Raw genomic sequence first — 19,913 nt, 5'->3', positions numbered from 1 at the left:
AAGTGTAACGAAATTAAATACTTCTTTTAAATTACTGTCTTATTTATTTACAATTCGCTTGTGCGTATATTCCCAAAAGAATCGGACAAATTTAAATGTATGTGGGACAGTAGGCAAAAAGATCGTAGAGCTAGAGAAATCGGAAAAATTGAATTCAAATTTTAACGAAGTTGCTTATTTAAACACGTTGAGAGAGAAAAGTCGAAATAAAAATTCCAAATACATACATTTTTCAATAGCTGATGGGATGATAATTCAATTTCAGTCCAAGGAGCATGATTGCTGGACAAAGACAAAAAAAGAACATTTGCGTCGAAAGACGAAGCAAAATGCAATCGTTGCATTATGCAACTTTGTTTTTAGGATTATCAAATATTTTCAATAAGTTGGCTGAAAGAAATTTTAACATTTCGTCTCTTTAATACTATCGATTAACATTTTTGTATTTTTTTCGGAGACATTAGGTCAAGACGAAGATGACCTACCGAACACTACATTGTTTTCCTTACTACCATTCGTGATCGGTACTATGCGGTATACACCTGTAGATTTACTATTACGTGAATGAAATACTAATTGATGAAGTAAAGATAAAACGTCAAGAAGACATTTTAACTAGTGAATCGCCATACGAATGTGAATGGTGCTACTTATCATCCAAACATGTAAAGGATCTCTTCTTCGTGATGTACCGATCAATAATACCATATCGTTCGACAGCAACTTTCTAACCTAATTTATAGATTATTTCAAATGTTTCTTTTATAGATCTTCAGAATTTCGATGGGATATCCTTCTGGTCTCCGGCTGGTACCTGAACGCAATAATTAATTTTACAGAGATGATAATATAACAACCAGAAAGGAAACAATAGAAATATTAAGGATCTATAAAAAGAACGACTTTTTTTTCTAATATTTCAGAAAATTGCAAATCAAGATATATTACTGGAAATGATCGCGTTAAAATATTCGCGTAATAAAAAATACATCCAAACTTCCTCCACCACGTTCGTCACGCACCAATGTTTGATTTAATTAACCACAAAAACCACTATCGATCATTTCGTCTCGCTTACAAATTCACAAATACCCTGCACTATTTCCCACGTAAAAACAACCCTCTTTCTTCGCTTCCTAAAATTATAAAACGAAATACGAGCATGCATTAAAAATAATTATAATGTTATACGAACTTGCATGTCGTTATTTTATAATTTCTTTATATAGTTTTACAATAGTAATTAATTGATTTACTAGGAAATCCATGGATGTGATCACTGCCTAACAAATTCAAAGATCTTTATAAAATGCTAAATAATGTTTGTAAAAATTTTCTTTCTTGTTTCAAAGAACACATAATCTTTGATTCACACAATTCACTCGTTCTCATCGTTCCCCATAGTATCGGAAAGAACCAAATGTATGTTATTACACTTGAAATAATAGACGAGGGATCATAAAGCATTATAAAATGGGGAAGGTTGAATAGGAATTAAGAACTTTGAGATTGCTTATTTAAATGCGTTGGTTAGAAAAGAGAAAATATTATTCCAAGTAGATAAATTTTTCAATAGTTGGTGGGGATGGTACATCATTTTAAGTCAAACGGGCATGCGTGCTGGACGAAGAAAAAGAGAAGGACGTCTACATATCGAGTGACGAGCCAGAGCGCAGTCGTTCAACACGCGCCGCGTGCTATAATCGTCTTTCTACGATGACAACGGTATTCGAAGAAGGTACAGTTTTGTGTAGCTTGTAAATTTTTCAAAAAAGGAAAAAAATGGATGAAAAACGACAAAAGAATACTTTAAGTATTCTCTTTTTTTAATTAAATATTTTATCTTTTGCATATCTTCAACGGGAGTGTTCACTTAGCAGATTTAAATTATGCCATTGGTTGGAACAGACTAAGCCTACAAATACTTGGTGTATGGCCGGGTTCGAATGAGAGTGATTTTCCCTTATCGAAATATTGGTTCATTCTACATTCATTCTTTATGCTGGGATTTATCACTTTGCCGCAATCGGCATATCTCTTGATGGTATGGGGTGATATAGAACTGATGACAGAAATTGTGGCGACGGCAAACGTACCGGTTACCATGTCCTGCATAAAGTTGTTGTTCGCACGATATCATTTGGAATGTAAGGGTAACTTTTGTGGTGAAAACGTAATAACGCACAGATCTATATTACGTAGATAAATATTTTACAAAGAAAAAAAAAAATCTTTTCCAGCTCTTAAACCACTTCTCAGTTCCTTCGTCGAAGATTGGAAAAGATCGAAAAGCGAGGATGAGAGATCGGTCATGTTGGTTAACGCTAAAAAGGCAAGAATCATATCGATATGGTGTACGACATTAGCACATTTTATGACATCGATTTACATTCTACCTCGAAGCTTGATGATCGCGCAAATGCAAAGAGACCAATTCGAGCCCCCAAGTACGGTCGTTTATCCCGCTTATTTTCCATACGACATTAGCGGAACTTCAGCTTTTTTAATTTCCTGTCTCGGACAAATCGTAGCGGCGTACAGCGCTACCGTATCATATATAGGCGTAGACACGTTTATTATAATGCTCGTCCTTCATGCCTGCGCACAAATTACTAATCTCAGGCATGCACTTGAAAATCTATCGAACGGCACGAGCGAAATAGCCAATGAGTTTACAACAAAATTGACGTTAATCGTGAAGAGACACGAACATCTCAACTGGTTTGTCAATCGAATCATTTTTATTTTATCAATGTTGCAACATTATGCAATAATGATCATTATTATTGTCTAAGGTACGCCAAATCGATCGAGAACTCCTTTAACATGTTGATGCTCATTCAAATACTGGCTTGCATCGTTCAAGTTTGCTTTCAGACTTTTCAACTATTTCGCGTAAGTCAATTTATATAAAAAAAAAAAAAAAAAAAAAAAAAAAAAAAAAAAAAAAAGAAAGAAAAGAAGAAGAAAAAAAAGGAAAAGAAAAAAAGAAAAAGGGAGATCAGTATTTTATTCTTGTCAAACGTCTCGTTCGTGGAAATTTTTTTGCAGATAATGGAACACGATGATGATGCATTTCCAATAGAACAGCTATTTTTTATTATATTCTTTGTAATTGTTACCTTGGTACAACTATATCTGTATTGTTACGTTGGAGAAATGCTTATCGTCGAGGTAAAAAGAAATTTAAATAGAATATTTTAAATATGTTGAAATTATATGTCATGGGAATGTGTGTTAAACAGAGTTCTGCAATGGGCACGTCAGTATACGAATCCCAATGGTATACTTTGTCTGCAAAGGATGCACGAAATATTATTTTCATGATGCATCGATCTCGTATGCCACTTCGTTTAACAGCCGGAAAATTTGGCACTTTTTCAATGGAAATGTTTAGCAGAGTAAGAGAAAACAATAAATGTACAAAGGATTAGAAGATTATTTAAATACTATTTAGTTTTCTCTTGCAGATTTTAAAAAGCACAATAGGATATCTTTCAGTGTTATTAACGGTAACAGACAAAAAGGACTAATTTTGAAAAATAATAAATAGAATAGTGATAGAGTAATTTGATTGGTGGCAAATTTCTTGTCACCGATAGACTATCATAGATGACAGTACAATATGATGATAAATACTATTCGTAAAACTTTAAATTTAATTAAGATATAAATAGTTTTATAATCGCATAAATCTCTGTCTCGTTTATTGTCATTTATCATATTGTCGTTTATGGTCCAATTATATTGCGTAAGAGTATTAAGAATGTAACGAAAGAGAAACAAAAAATCTGCAAAAATTTTCATAAACTAGAAAGACGTCGATAAAGAAACGTAGCCTAAAGATAATTCCTCGTAACCACCGGAGTCAACTGTATCGAAGGTTTAAGTTTTCCAACGTTAGAGGGATACTGTTCGATAAACGCCTACTTTTAATTTTTAAAACATTCGTACGTAAATGTTAAAAAAAAAAAAAAAAGAAAAAAAACTTTTACAAAATTTCGAAACAGCTGAACTAAATTTATTCTGAGTTCTGAGTAAATATGCGAATAACATATTAATCGAATATTATATTTTTAATAGAAATCGTAATAATCGTGATCGATTTATTTTTCAAACGTAAGACTTCCCTAGAGGATCATCCCTGTCCTTTTTATATAGCATGCGAGAAGCAAGACATAGTTCAGGAAAATACAAAACGGATGAATCAAGATCAATCCTTGACGTCAGACTCGTTTAGACGGACGAACTGATTAAAATAACATACGATTAAACATCATCGATAAAAACAGCTAATCGAAATAGCAATAAATATGCAAAAAGTCGATTACGTTTATTGGTGGAACTGATACACCATGGATTTCATAGGGATTTGGCAGAACGAGGAGAGATTCGATCGAATCTCCTATGATTGGAAAATTCTGTAACCTTCCGCAAGAATTATACGCTAGCGTAAGTGTAATAAAAAAAAGAAGAAAAAAAAAAAAAAAAAAAGAGAAGGAAAAAGAAAAAAAAATTAGAAATAAAAACCACTTATTATCGGTCTGTTTTCAGATTTTGAAGACATCGATGGATTACTTGTCGTTTCCTCATCCAATGAAATAGAGGAATCTGACATGAATTGTCCAAACGTAAAATTGTCACAGATAAAATATATCTAATCTTCCTTTGTCCACGTACCATTATTTGATTTAATAATTACAAGAATCACTATCGATCATTACGTCTCGCTTACAAATTCACAAACACCCTGCACCTTTTCCCACATAAAAATCACCCTCTTTTTTCGCTTCCTAAAATTATACAACGAAATACGAGCATGCATTAAAAATAATTATCATATCATACACACTTCCATGTCACTATTTTATAATTTATCAATAATTATCTACGAAATGGAACAAGTAAATATATTAAGAAGTAATTGTTTACGGTTAACATAATAAAAGTAACAATGCAAGAGAACAAAGACAAGTAATTATACCATTTAAATAGTTTTACAATAGTAATTAATTGATTTACTATGAAATCCATGGATGTGATCACTGCCTAACAAATTCAAAGATTCTTATAAAATGCTAAATAATGTTTGTAGAAATTTTCTTTCTTGTTTCAAAGAACACCCAATCTTTGATACACATAATTTACACGTTCTCATCGTTCCCCATAGTATCGAAAAGAACCGAATGTATATTATTACATTCGTAATAATCGACGAGGGATCGTAAAGTATTATAAAATGGGGAAGGTTGGATGGAAACTAAGAACTTTGAGGTTGCTTATTTAAATGAGTTCGGTGGAAAAGAAGAAATACCATTCCAAGTAGATAAATTTTTCAATAGTTGGTGGGATAGGTACATCATTTTAAGTCAGACGGGCATGCGTGCTGGACGAAGAAAAAGAGAAGGACGTCTACATATCGAGTGACGAGCCAGAGCGCAGTCGTCGTATCGCCGCGTATTATAATCGTCTTTCTACGATGACAACGGAATCCGAGGAAGGTAGAATTTCGTGTCACTTGTAAATTTACCCCAGCAAAATAGTAAGAAAGAAAGGAAGAAAAAAAGAAGAAAAAGGAATACTAAATTAATAAATAATAATAAATAATAATAAATAAGGAGCAATATTCAATATTCTCTTTTGCTAATCAGATATTCTCTCTTTTGTGTAACTTCAACGCAAGTGTTCACTTTGTAGATTTAAATTACGCCATTGGTTGGAATCGTTTTAACTTGTCGGTGTTAGGTGTTTGGCCTGAACCATCGAAGACGACGTTTCTTTGGCGATTAACGTCAGCCAGTATATTTTGGACGAGCACTACCGTGACCCTTTTATTCATAAATGCACCACAAATGGCAGATCTGATTCTGAATTCGACCAGTTTGGACGAAGCCATAGAAAATTTATCCATCAACATACCAATCGCTTTCGCTGTGACTAAGCAAATCGTTTTGCGGTACCATGGAAAAGGTAATTACGATGTTGTCTGTGCATTTAATTTATAATTTCATTTAATTTGAATTGGATTGAATGATATATACTAGTTCACTTTTTTCTCGATCGAAGCATTGAAATCATTACTCGTCGAGATAGTTAACGACTGGAATCAAACGCAACAAGAATCAGAACGTTTGTTGATGTTGAAAACTGCTAAATTGAGTCGAATGATATCTCTCTTTTGTTCTACTTTGTCGTACTTAATGGTGATAACCTTTATATCGCTTCAAATTTATGCGAATATGGCTAGTGCCTCCGAAGTCGATCTAGGAGGACTTTTGCATCCAGCGACCTTTCCATACGACATCAAGAAAAGTCCTTATTTTGAGATCACTTGGTTGGGACAATTCATGACAACGATTCTAGCAGGCATCAGTTATTCTTGCTTCGATACTTTTCACGCAGTCTTTGTTTTGCATTTGTGTGGACAACTGTCGGTTTTGCGATCGAATATAAGAGAATTGGCGGAGATAGCGAAGCGTGACGTCGCTCTGTTTCAAAATAGACTCAGCTACATTGTGAACAAGCACGAACAACTCTACAAGTGGGTGTTTCATAAATCTTTTGACTTTTTCTATTGTTTTATCTAACATCGACGATTTAATCATTTTTTCGTTTTAAGATTCGCCATAATAGTCGAGGATTGTTTCAATCTTACTCTACTAGGACAAACTTTGATTTCGACGGCTATGTTCTGCATGACAGGTTATCGTATGATCACGGTAATTTTTATTTCATCATTAGATAATAATGGTCTTAACATTTCAATATATTCCTTGTTTCCATTCTTTTCCGTAGTCGATGGGCGCACAAGAAGAAGAATTGCCGATAGCAGGATTGATATTTTACATCACGTTTTACATATACACGATGTTGCATTTATATATATATTGTTACGTTGGTGAAGCTCTTCTGGTCGAAGTGAGTCGATACAAACTTCGCCTCTTACTCGAAGGCCTAAGAATTTTTCAACTTCGTGCATTTCAGAGCACTGGAATAGCTTTCTCCGCTTACGATTGCGAATGGTATGACTTGCCTCCAAAAAAGGCGATCTGCTTGCTGATAGTAATTTGTCGAGCAAGAATAGCATTTCAAATCACCGCTGGAAAATTTTGTCCATTTTCGTTAGAATTGTTTGGCGCTGTGAGTATTTTTAAAATGTATTCCAAAGAAAATATATCTAATATTTGCAAAAGATCCCGATTCATCTTTATTTCAGATCATTAAAACATCCGCCGGATATTTATCAGTATTACTAGCTATGAAAAATAGTCCGGTAGAAGAGTAATAAAATATACGTTATTTATAATGAACAATCGATCGAAGAATTTGAAAGATATTAAAAATCGATCGATTGTTACATCTACCAGTATGTAATATTTTGTTCATAATTTAATAATAATTATCAATGAAATGCGATTAGTGAAAATATTGCAAAACAGAATTAATTGGATTAATATAAAAATGAAAATAATACTGCTATAGAACATAGAAAGCGTAACGAAGTTTGTATTACGAAATTTTAACGTTCTTGTAAGAGTCGTACTACGTGATAAGTGTAACGCAATTAAATACTTCTTTTAAATTTCTGTCTTATTTATATATGAAGGATACCTGGACTTGAATTAATACAATTCGCTTGTGCGTATATTCCCAAAAGAATCGGACAAACTTAAATGTATGTGGGACAGTAGGCAAAAAGATCGTAGAGCTAGAGAAATCGGAAAAATTGAATTCAAATTTTAACGAGGTCGCTTATTTAACCCGTTCAGAGAGAAAAGAAAAAAAAATCGAAATAAAAAATCCAAATAGATACATTTTTCAATAGGTGGTGGTATGATAGTTCAATTTCAGTTCAAGGAGCATGATTGCTGGACGAGGACAAAAAAAGAACATTTACGTCGAAAGACGAAGCAAAATGCAATCGTTGCATTATGCAACTTTGTTTTTAGGATTATCAAATATTTTCAATAAGTTATCGGAAAGAAATTTTAACCCTTTTGATACCATCGATTAACATTTCGTATTTTTTTCAGAGACATTAGGTCAAGACGAAGATGACCTACCGAACACTACATTGTTTTCCTTACTACCATTCGTGATCGGTACTATGCGGTATACACCTGTAGATTTACTATTACGTGAATAAAATACTAATTGATTAAGTAAAGGTAAAACGTCACGAAGATATTATAATTAGTGAATCGCCGTACGAATGTAAATGGTGCTACTTATCATCTAAACATGTAAAGGATCTCTTTTTCGTGATGTACCAATCAATAATACCATATCGTTCGACAGCAATTTTCTAACTTAATTTATAAATTATTTCAAATGTTTCTTTTATAGATCTTCAGAATTTCAATGGGATATCTTTCTGTTCGGCTGGTACCTGAACGCAATAATTAATTTTACAGAGATAATAATATAACAACCAGAAAGGAAACAATAGAAATATTAAGGATCTATAAAAAGAACGACTTTTTTTTCTAATATTTCAGAAAATTGCAAATCAAGAAATATTACTGGAAATGATCGCGTTAAAAATTCGCGTAATAAAAAATACATCCAAACTTCCTCCACCACGTTCGTCACGCACCGCTGTTTGATTTAGTAACCACAAGAACTACTATCGATCATTTCGTCTCGCTTACAAATTCACAAATACCCTGCACCTTTCCCCACGTAAAAATTACCCTCTTTCTTCGCTTCCTATAATTATACAACGAAATACGAGCATGCATTAAAAATAATTATCATGTCATACGCACTTGCATGTTGTTGTTTTATAATTTATCAATAATTATCTACGAAATGAAACAAGTAAAAATATTGAGAAGTAATTGTTTACGGTTAATATAATAAAAGTAACAATGCAAGAGAAAAAAGATAAGTAATCATATCATTTAAGTAGTTTTACAATAGTAATTAATTGATTTATTATTAAATCCACGGATGTGATCACTGCCTAACAAATTCAAAGATCTTTATAAAATGCTAAATAATGTTTGTAGAAATTTTCTTTCTTGTTTCAAAGAACATCCAATCTTTGATACACATAATTTACACGTTCTCATCGTTCCCCATAGTATCGAAAAGAACCGAATGTATATTATTACATTCGTAATAATCGACGAGGGATCGTAAAGTATTGTAAAATGGGAAAGGTTGGATGAAAACTAAGAACTTTGAGGTTACGGTAGAAATGAGAAAATATCATCACAAGTATATAAATTTTCCAATAGTTGGTGGGGATGGTACATCATTTTAAGTCAGACGGGCATGCGTGCTGGGCTAAGAAAAAGAGAAGGACATCTACATATCTTCCATGAATGACGAGCCAGAGTGCAGTCGTTCTATCGCCGCGTGTTATAATCGTCTTTCTACGATGACAACTGAATCGGAGGAAGGTAGAATTTCGCGTCACTTGTAAATTTATCCCAGCAAAATAGTAAAAAAGAAAGGAAGAAAAAAAGAAGAAAAAGGAATACATTAAATATCCTCTTTTACTAATCAGATATTCTCTCTTTTGTGTAACTTCAACGCAAGTGTTCACTTTGTAGATTTAAATTACGCCATTGGTTGGAATCGTTTTAACTTGTCGGTGTTAGGAGTTTGGCCTGAACCATCGGAGACGACGTTTCTTTGGCGATTAACGTCAGCTAGTATATTTTGGACGAGCACTACCGTGACCCTTTTATTCATAAATGCACCACAAACGGCAGATCTGATTCTGAATTCAAGCAGTCTGGATGAAACCGTAGAAAATTTATCCATCAATATACCAATCGCTTTCGCCGTGACTAAGCAAATCGTTTTGCGGTACCATGGAAAAGGTGATTACGATGTAATTGTCTGTGCATTTAATTTATAATTTCATTTAATTTGAATTGGATTAAATGATATAAACTAGTTCACTTTTTTCTCGATCGAAGCATTAAAATCATTACTCGTCGAGATAGTTAACGACTGGAATCAAACGCAACAAGAATCAGAACGTTTGTTGATGTTGAAAACTGCTAAATTGAGTCGAACGATATCTCTCTTTTGTTCTACTTTATCCTACTTAATGGTGATCACCTTTATATCGCTTCAAATTTATGCGAATATGGCTAGTGCCTCCGAAATCGATCTAGGAGGACTTTTGCATCCAGCGACCTTTCCATACGACATCAAGAAAAGTCCTTATTTTGAGATCACTTGGTTGGGACAATTCATGGCAACGATTCTAGCAGGCATCAGTTATTCTTGCTTCGATACTTTTCACGCAGTCTTTGTTTTGCATTTGTGTGGACAACTGTCGGTTTTGCGATCGAATATAAGAGAATTGGCGGAAATAGCGAAGCGTGATGTCGCTCTGTTTCAAAATAGACTCGGCTACATTGTGAATAGGCACGAACAACTCTACAAGTGGGTGTTTCTTACATTACACTTTACTTTATAATTTTTTTCTATTATTCTTCCTAACGACGACGATCTAAACACTTTTGCATTTAAAGATTCGCCATTATAGTCGAGGATTGTTTCAATCTTACTCTACTAGGACAAACTTTGATTTCGACGGCTATGTTCTGCATGACAGGTTATCGTATGATCACGGTAATTTTTATTTCATCATTAGATAATAATGGTTTTAACATTTTAATACATTTCCCCTTTCGTTTCTTTTTCGTAGTCGATGAACGCACAAGAAGAAGATTTGCCGATAGTAGGATTGATATTTTACATCATTCATGTGATATACACGATGTTGCATTTATATATATATTGTTACGTTGGTGAAGCTCTTCTGATAGAGGTGAGTCAATACAAACTTCGCCTCTTACTCGCAGGCCTAAGAATTTTTCAACTTCGTGCATTTCAGAGCACTGGAATAGCTTTCTCCGCTTACGATTGCGAATGGTATGACTTGCCACCAAAAAAGGCGATCTGCTTGTTGATAGTAATTTGTCGAGCAAGAATAGCATTTCAAATCACCGCTGGAAAATTTTGTCCATTTTCGTTAGAATTGTTTGGCGCTGTGAGTATTTTTAAAATGTATTCCAAAGAAAATATATCTAATATTTGCAAAAGATCCCGATTCATCTTTATTTCAGATCATTAAAACATCCGCCGGATATTTATCGGTATTACTAGCTATGAAAAATAGTCCGGTAGAAGAGTAATAAAATATACGTTATTTATAATGAACAATCGATCGAAGAATTTGAAAGATATTAAAAATCGATCGTTTGTTACATCTACCAGTATGTAATATTTTATTCATAATTTAATAATAATTATCAATGAAATGCGATTAGTGAAAATATTGCAAAACAGAATTAATTGGATTAATATAAAAATGAAAATAATACTGCTATAGAACATAGAAAGCGTAACGAAGTTTGTATTACGAAATTTTAACGTTCTTGTAAGAGTCGTACTACGTGATAAGTGTAACGTAATTAAATACTTCTTTTAAATTACTGTCTTATTTATGTATGAGGGATCCATGGACTTGAATTAATACAATTCGCTCGTGCGTATATTCCCAAAAGAATCGGACAAACTTAAATGTATGTGGGACAGTAGGCAAAAAGATCGTAGAGCTAGAGAAATCGGAAAAATTGAATTCAAATTTTAACGAAGTTGCTTATTTAAACCCGTTGAGAGAGAAAAGTCGAAATAAAAATTCCAAATACATACATTTTTCAATAGGTGATGTGATGATAATTCAATTTCAGTCCGAGGAGCATGATTGCTTGACGAAGACAAAAAAAGAACATTTACGTCGAAAGACGAAGCAAAATGCAGTCGTTGCATTATGCAACTTTGTTTTTAGATGTATCAAATATTCTTAATAAGGGCGAATCACTGTACGATTCTAAATGGTATTACTTATCATCCAAACATGTAAAAATCCTCTTCTTCGTGATGCAATCAACGTATCAATAATACCATATCGTTCGACTGCAACGTTTTAACCTAATTTATAAATTATTTCAAATGTTTCTTTTATAGATCCTCAGAATTTCAATGAGATATCTTTCTGTCCGGCTGGTACCTGAACGCAATAATTAATTTTACTGAGATAATAATATAACAACCAGAAAGGAAACAATAGAAATATTAAGGATCTATAAAAAGAACGACTTTTTTTTCTAATATTTCAGAAAATTGCAAATCAAGATATATTACTGGAAATGATCGCGTTAAAATATTCCCGTAATAAAAAATACATCGGAACTTCCTCCACGACGTTCGTCACGCACCAATGTTTGATTTAATAACCACAAGAACCACTATCGATCATTTCGTCTCGCTTACAAATTCACAAATGCCCTGCACTATTTCCCACGTAAAAACAACCCTCTTTCTTCGCTTTCTAAAATTATAAAACGAAATACGAGCATGCATTAAAAATAATTATCATGTCATACGCACTTGCATGTTGTTGTTTTATAATTTATCAATAATTATCTACGAAATGGAACAAGTAAAAATATTGAGAAGTAATTGTTTACGGTTAATATAATAAAAGTAATAATGCAAGAGAATGTAAACATACCTATTTAAATAGTTATACAATAGAGATACTACTTAATTGTGAAAATCATTATCTAACTTTATAAAAAATGTTCGAGATCCTAAATAATGTTTGTAGAAATTTTCTTTCTTTTTTCGAAGGACATCTTTGATTCACACTATTCACTCGTTTTCATCGTTCCCAAAGAACCGAATGTATGTTATTACACTTGAAATAATCAACGAGGGATCGTAAAGCATTATAAAATGGGGAAGGTTGGATAGAAACTAAGAACTTGGAGGTTGCTTATTTAAATGAGTTTGGTAGAAAAGAAAAAATATAATTCCAAGCAGATAAATTTTTCAATAGTTGGTGGGGATGGTAGATCATTTTAAGTCAGACGGGCATGCGTGCTGGACGAAGAAAAAGAGAAGGACGTCTATATCGAACGACGAGCCACAACACAGTCGTTCAACACGCGCCGCGTTTTATAATCGTCTTTCTACGATGACAACGGTATTCGAAGAAGGTAAACTTTCGTGTAATTTATAAATTTTTCAAAAAAGAAAGAAAAATGTATGAAAGACGACAAAAGAATACTTTACGTATTCTCTTTTTCTAATTAAATATTTTATCTTTTGCGTATCTTCAACGGGAGTGTTCACTTTGCAGATTTAAATTATGCCATTGGTTGGAACCGGCTGAGCCTACAAATACTTGGTGTATGGCCGGAATGGAAGGATAATGCAAGTGATCCTACCTTATCGAAATATTGGTTCATTCTACATTCATTTTTTATGCTGGGATTTGTCACTCTACCACAGTCGGCATATCTTTTGATGATATGGGGTGACGTAGATCTGACGACAGAGATTTTGGCGACGGGAATCGTCCCGGTATCCATGTCTTGCATAAAGTTGTTGTTCGCGCGATATTATTTGGAATGTAAGTGTAACTTTTGTGATGATTACGTAATAGCACGTCGATCCATACGTGGGAGAGAAATATTTGCAGAAAAGAAAAGAAAAAAAAAAAAGAAAGAAAAAAAAATAAATACAAAGAAAAAAAAGAAAATCTTTTCCAGCTCTTAGACCACTTCTCAGTTCCTTCGTCGAAGATTGGAAGAGATCGAAAAGCGAGGATGAGAGATCGGTCATGTTGGTTAACGCTAAAAAGGCAAGAATCATATCGATATGGTGTACGACATTAGCACATTTTATGACATCGATTCTCATTCTACCTCGAAGCTTGATGATCGCGCAAATGCAAAGAGACCAATTCGATCCCCCAAGTACGGTCGTTTATCCCGCTTATTTTCCATACGACATTAGTGGAACTTCAACTTTTTTAATTTCCTGTTTCGGACAAATCGTAGCGGCGTATAGCGCTACCGTATCATACGTAGGAGTAGACACGTTCATCACAATGCTCGTCCTTCATGCCTGCGCACAAATTACCAATCTCAGGCATGCACTTGAAAATCTATCGAACGGCACGAGCGAAATAGCCAATGAGTTTACAACAAAATTGACATGGATCGTAAAGAGACACGAACATCTCAACTGGTTGGTCAATCAAATGATCATTTTTTATTGATTTTTATTGACGATGCAACACTATGCAATTATGATCATTATTATTATTTAAGGTATACTAAATCGATTGAGAATTCATTTAACATATTGATGCTCATTCAAATACTGGCTTGCATCATTCAAGTTTGCTTTCAGGCCTTTCAATTAGTTCGCGTAAGTCAATCAAAAAAAAAAAAAAAAAAAAAAAAAGGAAAAAAGAAAAATCTATATTTTATTCTTGTCAAACATCTCGTTTGTGGAAATTTGTTTGCAGATAATGGAACACGATGGGAGTGATTTTCCCATAGAACGATTGGCTTTTATTGTATTGTTTTTAATTGTTATCTTGGTACAACTCTATCTATATTGTTACATTGGGGAAATGCTTATCGTCGAGGTAAAAAGAAATTAAAATAGAATATTTTAAATATGTTGAAATTATATGTCATGGGAATGTGTGTTAAACAGAGTTCTGCAATGGGCACGTCAGTATACGAGTCACAGTGGTGTACATTATCTCCAAAAGATGCACGAAATATCATTTTCGTGATGCATCGATCTGCTATACCATTTCGTTTAACGGCCGGAAAATTCGGCACTTTTTCGATGGAAATGTTTAGCAGCGTAAGAGAAAACAATAAATGTAAAAAGGATTAGAAGATTATTTAAATACTATTTAGTTTTCTCTTGCAGATTTTAAAAACTACGATTGGATATCTTTCGGTGTTATTAACGGTAACGGAAAAAAAGGATTAATTTACAAAAATAATAATAAATAGAAAAGTGATAGAGTCAATTGAGGGGTTGCGGACTATTACATTCATTATAATAATAAATACTAGTATACAATATAGTAATAAATATTATTCGTAAAATTTTAAATTTAATTAAGTTATAAACAATTTTATACGTTGTGAGATAATATACTCGCCGAAATTTCTCTCCCGTTTATTGTCATTTATTAACCAATTACATTGCGTGCGAGTATTAACATGAGTGTAACGAAAAAAAAAAAAAAAAGAAAAAAAAAAGAAATCTGCAAAAATTTTCATAAACTAAAAAGACGTCGATAACGTAACGTAGCCTAAAGACAATTCCTCATAACCACCGGAGTCAACTGTATCGAAGGTTTAAGTTTCCTAACGTTAGAGGGATACTGTTCGATAAACCTCTATTTATAATTTTTACAACATACGTACGTACATGTTAAAAAAAAAAAAGAAAAAAAAAAAAGAAAAGAAAACAAAAAAACTTGTACAAAATTTCAACACAGTTGACCGATGAACTAAATTTATTCTGAATTCTGAATAAATATGCGAATAACATATTAATCGAATATTATATTTTCAATAGAAATCGCAATAATTGTGATCGATTTGTTTTTGAAACGTAAGACTTTCCTAGAGCATTCCTATCCTTTTTATAGAGCATGCGCGAACCATGACGGCAGACATAGCTCGCGAAAATACGGAATGGATGTATCAAGATCAGTCCTTAACGCGTCTCGGGCAGACGAGCTGACTAAAATATTCTTCCTGACTAAAATATCATACGATTAAACGTACCAGCTAATCAGAAATTGGATATGCAATGGATATGCAAGAAGTTTTAAAAATTGATTATGTTTACGGATGGAACCGATACACCATGGATTTCATAGGGATTTGGCCGAACGAAAGAGGATTCGATCGAATCTCGAATTTTAAAGTTTTGATACCAGTATGTTTTATTCTTTGCTTCATCTGTTTGCCTCAAACGATAAATCTCTTCTTCGTTTGGACTAATTTCAACTTGGTCGTGGAAAATCTATCGATGGGTAACATGACCTTCACGATTTCCCTGTTGAAAATTATCATTTTCTGGCTGAACGGACGATGTAAATATGTTATAAAAAGCAAAACAAAAAAGACTAGACAAATAGGAAAAAAAAAAAAAATAAATAAATAAATAAATAAATTGAAAAAAGTTAAGAGATAAGATAGAAGTTTCGATTCATTATAAAAAAAATTCATTGTTCACGCAAGCTCTCAAACATCTTCTGTCGTTAATGGAGGAGGATCTGAAAGCTGGAGCGAACGAAGAGGATAAAAAGACAATGAGGAACATTGCGACGATTTCGAGGAAGATATCGATCATAAGTACCATCATGTGTCTCAGTGTTGTCGTTGTCTACCTTATATTTCGTTACGTCACGATTCTTTATATCGGTCGTAATCTTTTATTTCGAGCGTATTTTCCTTACGATGCACATATCAGTCCTAATTACGAGCTAACAATTGTAGCTCAATTGATAGCAACATTGTACGCCGCCACATCCTACACAGCCGTGGACACCTTCATCGCCATGCTCATTCTTCACGCTTGTGGACAACTTTCGAACTTAAAACGAGATCTGATGAATTTGCGACCTAGAACCAGTGACGAATTTAAAACCAAATTAATCTATATAGTCGAGAAACATGACTATCTTAACAGGTACGATGGATCATGCAAAAAAAGAAAAAAAAAAAAAAAAATCAAATTAAATTTTAAATTAAATAAATGTGTTTGTCAATTCGTTTAGATTTGCTGATACCATCGAGGATCAATTCAACGTAATGTTACTGATTCAAATGCTCGGTTGCACCGTACAATTGTGCTTTCAATCTTTCCAAGCGCTCTTGGTAAGGCATGATATTAAAATGATAAAATTTCTACGATAAATGATATATATGAACTTTATCCATTAGTCGGTATCTACGATCTAGATCTATGATATGATAGACTTATGGATGGATATTATATTATATGTTTTTAGTCGATAATCGGTGAACCAAATGAACTTTTTCTCTTGGAATTATCCTTTCTAATACTTTACGTGTTTTACGTACTAATTCAGCTTTATCTTTATTGCTACGTCGGAGAGAGAATTCTTTCGGAGGCGAGTTTATATGGAAAATAAAAGAATAAAAATTTATGAAATTGTGAACTCTCACATATCTATTTCAGAGCAAAAATATTCTACAGGCCGCATACGATTGTGAGTGGTACAATTTAACAACGAAAGAGGCTAAATCACTTCTAATGATTATGTATCGTGCACGAACGCCGTTGTGTCTTACGGCTGGTAAATTCTGTACCTTCACCCAAGAATTATACAGTAGCGTAAGTGTGTATGATAAAAAAAAAAAAAAAAAAAAAAAAAAAAAAAAAAAAAAAAAGGAAAATGAAACAAAACAAAAAAGAAAAAAATATCTTGTAAATAGGATTATCGATCTGTTTTTAGATTTTAAAGACATCGATGGGTTACTTGTCGGTTCTTTATGCAATGAAAATGAAGAATCTAACGTGAACTGTTCAAATGTAAAATTGTCACAGATAAAATATCGCTGTCAAACTGTATAATATTTTTTGTTGCGTTTATTATCTCATAACCAATAGCATCTATGTCGCGATAATCTCAAAGTTTTTCCAATGATAGATCGTACGTCGGTAAGGTAATACGTTCGTACTTCATTTCTATCTGATAAGGAGCCTAAACTAACCGCAAGAGTCGAGACACGAAGAACACAATGACGTGTTTCGATTTTCTTGCTATAGAGGGATCTCTCTATTTAAAGGAACGGCGAAGATGATTTCAATATTTTCTTTCTTTCCTTTTTTCTTTTTCTTTTTTTTTAATATATATATATATATATGTATATATATATATATATAAAAAATATTTTTCATTGTTCATTTTACGATGATTAGACAAGTCGTTAAAAGAAACAGATATTTTATCGTGTTAGTTAATAGAAAAATATTCGAAAAAATTCAATCCGATCGATTCGATAAATTGTAACAAATGAACCTCTATAAAGAACTTCCTATAAGATCGTAGCGTTCTTAGTGATTATGAGCATGCGCTAGGAGAAATAAAGACGATTGAAATAGGGAGGAACTGAGGAGATCAGTTCTCGATAGATCGTTGTCATAGAAGAACCTAACATGGATTTTATTAATCGAGGTATACGTTTAGGGAAAACAAAATATTTTTACTCGTATATGTTACCTTTATTATTCTTTGATTAGTGTTATTTATGAAATGACACTATCATTAATAATCTCAATCGATCGATTGGCATGCCAAAGTTTCGTACGTGGATTACGCATCTGGTTGGAACCGCTATACCATGAAGTTCATGGGGATTTGGCCGGAAGAGAGAAAGTTCGATCGAGCATCGAGTTACAGAGTGCTAATACCAGTTAGCCTTATGTTTCTCTTTATGGCTTTACCACAAACTATCAATCTTTACTTCATATGGGATGACTTCAACATGATCGTCGATAATCTTTCTGTGGCAAATATAACGGTGATGTTAGCGCTAATGAAGATAATCATCTTTTGGTTCAACGGAAGACGTAATTATATTTGTCAGGTTTCATTTTATTTCAAATATAACACCATATAATTTACGACGATCCATTTGATAAAACTTTTTCAATTTGGCGAAATAAATTAAGTTTATTGGTTGATCTTCTTTCGATCGTTGTTGTTACTTAAGCCATTCAGAATCTTCTCGTTTTAATGACGAATCATCGAAAGGAAGCTGACACGGAAGAAGAAATCAAGAAGATGATGACGATTGCAAGGATATCCAGGAGGATATCAATTGGAAGTACCGTGATAACTAATTCCGTAGTTGTACTCTGGGCAACATCACGATTTCTCTTGATGCGCCAATCCGGCCATCGTGCTCTCTTCTTGCAATCTTATTTCCCTTACGAATCATTGATCACACCAAATTTCGAGATGACGTCCGTCGGACAAATTGTGTCAGCATTTTATACGGCTACGACGTACACGGCCGTGGACACATTCGTCGCCATGTTGATTCTACACGTGTGCGGCCAATTTTCGTATCTTAGACAAAAAATGAAGAAACTCAGTATCAATGACGACGTTGATTTTCAAAAGAAGCTTGCATATATTGTGAAGAAACATGACACTCTTAATAAGTGAGTTGACAAATTGATTTTGTCAGCTGTTTAAATGGAACTCGTTTTTTTTTTTAATTTATTCCTGTGAACATCGATTAATATTTATTTTAGATTTGCTGACACGATAGAAAACAAATTTAATGGAATGTTGTTGATGCAGATGTTGGGTTGTACCATAGAACTTTGCGTTCTATTCTTCCAAGCACTTTTGGTAAGGAAATTCAATGAGTCTTAAGATTGAATTGAAACTCTAACGGAATAATATATCATCGTGCAATTACAATACAGTCGATTACCGAGGAAAATCAGGAATTGTTCGTGTTTCAAATGTGCTTCCTGACTCTTTACATATCTTATATTCTGTTACAAATTTACCTATACTGTTACATAGGAGAAAAGTTAGTTTCAGAGGTAAATTTATCATTTTCCGTATATATATATATATATATGTTTTTATGAAACTATTCTAAAAACTTTGCCTCCGTAGAGCTCGAGAATGGCCAATGCAGCATACGAGTATGAATGGTACAATATGCCTGCCAAGAAAGCTAAGTGTATTATTTTAATAATATGTCGAGCACGATCGCCATTGTGCATCACCGCTGGTAGATTTTGTTCATTCAATCTTCAATTATTTACCAAAGTGAGTAAAAAATAACAATTAACAAATCGTAATTATATATTTAATTTTATATATTTCACATTCTACAGATCTTGAAAACGTCAATGGGTTATTTGTCCGTCTTATACACAATGAAATCCAAAAATTTAGAATAAATCCAACATGTCAGTCTAATTTATTAAATAACATAAATATTTAGAAACAGTTGGAATTATAGTAAAATTTTACACCTAACATATCAATCTAGAGTCGA

The 19,913-nt window shown here is 33.1% G+C and overlaps 4 protein-coding genes across 16 annotated transcripts in view; 3 read left to right on the top strand and 1 right to left on the bottom strand.

Annotated features, from left to right (window-relative positions):
- The window catches only part of LOC124947562, a 101,773-nt gene that overhangs the window by 26,435 nt on the left and 55,425 nt on the right, over window positions 1–19,913 (bottom strand). The gene's annotated exons all lie outside the window — the stretch shown is intronic.
- LOC124947565 (odorant receptor 13a-like) lies at window positions 1,555–8,337 on the top strand. Of its 6 annotated transcripts, none has more exons than XM_047489910.1 (9): window positions 1,555–1,738; window positions 1,881–2,147; window positions 2,241–2,721; window positions 2,796–2,895; window positions 3,052–3,174; window positions 3,246–3,401; window positions 3,471–4,452; window positions 4,555–5,542; window positions 5,698–5,799. In XM_047489910.1, exons 1-7 carry the CDS (start codon window positions 1,717–1,719, stop codon window positions 3,531–3,533), a joined length of 1,212 nt encoding a protein of 403 aa, XP_047345866.1. In that variant the 5' UTR covers window positions 1,555–1,716; the 3' UTR covers window positions 3,534–4,452; window positions 4,555–5,542; window positions 5,698–5,799. The 6 variants fall into 6 exon arrangements, with proteins under 6 accessions (XP_047345866.1, XP_047345867.1, XP_047345865.1 ...); XM_047489908.1 differs by lacking the exons at window positions 1,555–1,738; window positions 1,881–2,147; window positions 2,241–2,721; ... (1 more) ...; window positions 3,052–3,174; window positions 3,246–3,401 and adding exons at window positions 6,067–6,541; window positions 6,620–6,719; window positions 6,796–6,918; ... (1 more) ...; window positions 7,217–7,366; window positions 8,034–8,337 and having other exon boundaries at window positions 3,445–4,452; window positions 4,555–5,501; window positions 5,698–5,970; XM_047489911.1 differs by having other exon boundaries at window positions 4,162–4,452; window positions 4,555–5,714.
- Window positions 9,372–11,420, top strand: LOC124947567 (odorant receptor 13a-like). Its single transcript, XM_047489912.1, has 7 exons — window positions 9,372–9,407; window positions 9,561–9,833; window positions 9,933–10,407; window positions 10,497–10,596; window positions 10,673–10,795; window positions 10,862–11,017; window positions 11,094–11,420. The coding sequence occupies exons 1-7, from the start codon at window positions 9,386–9,388 to the stop codon at window positions 11,160–11,162; spliced, it is 1,218 nt and encodes a 405-aa protein (XP_047345868.1). The 5' UTR covers window positions 9,372–9,385; the 3' UTR covers window positions 11,163–11,420.
- On the top strand, window positions 12,755–19,896 carry LOC124947667. Its single transcript, XM_047490148.1, has 20 exons — window positions 12,755–13,031; window positions 13,175–13,447; window positions 13,587–14,067; window positions 14,151–14,250; window positions 14,351–14,473; window positions 14,545–14,700; window positions 14,770–14,811; window positions 15,481–15,577; window positions 15,653–15,952; window positions 16,101–16,551; window positions 16,640–16,769; window positions 16,874–16,996; window positions 17,065–17,220; window positions 18,022–18,064; window positions 18,190–18,459; window positions 18,603–19,056; window positions 19,150–19,249; window positions 19,327–19,449; window positions 19,526–19,681; window positions 19,750–19,896. The coding sequence occupies exons 1-20, from the start codon at window positions 12,881–12,883 to the stop codon at window positions 19,813–19,815; spliced, it is 3,795 nt and encodes a 1,264-aa protein (XP_047346104.1). The 5' UTR covers window positions 12,755–12,880; the 3' UTR covers window positions 19,816–19,896.

The sequence above is a fragment of the Vespa velutina genome, chromosome 3 (assembly GCF_912470025.1).
Source record: "Vespa velutina chromosome 3, iVesVel2.1, whole genome shotgun sequence".
Lineage (NCBI taxonomy): Eukaryota > Metazoa > Arthropoda > Insecta > Hymenoptera > Vespidae > Vespa > Vespa velutina.
This window is presented reverse-complemented; position numbering and strand designations above follow the sequence as displayed.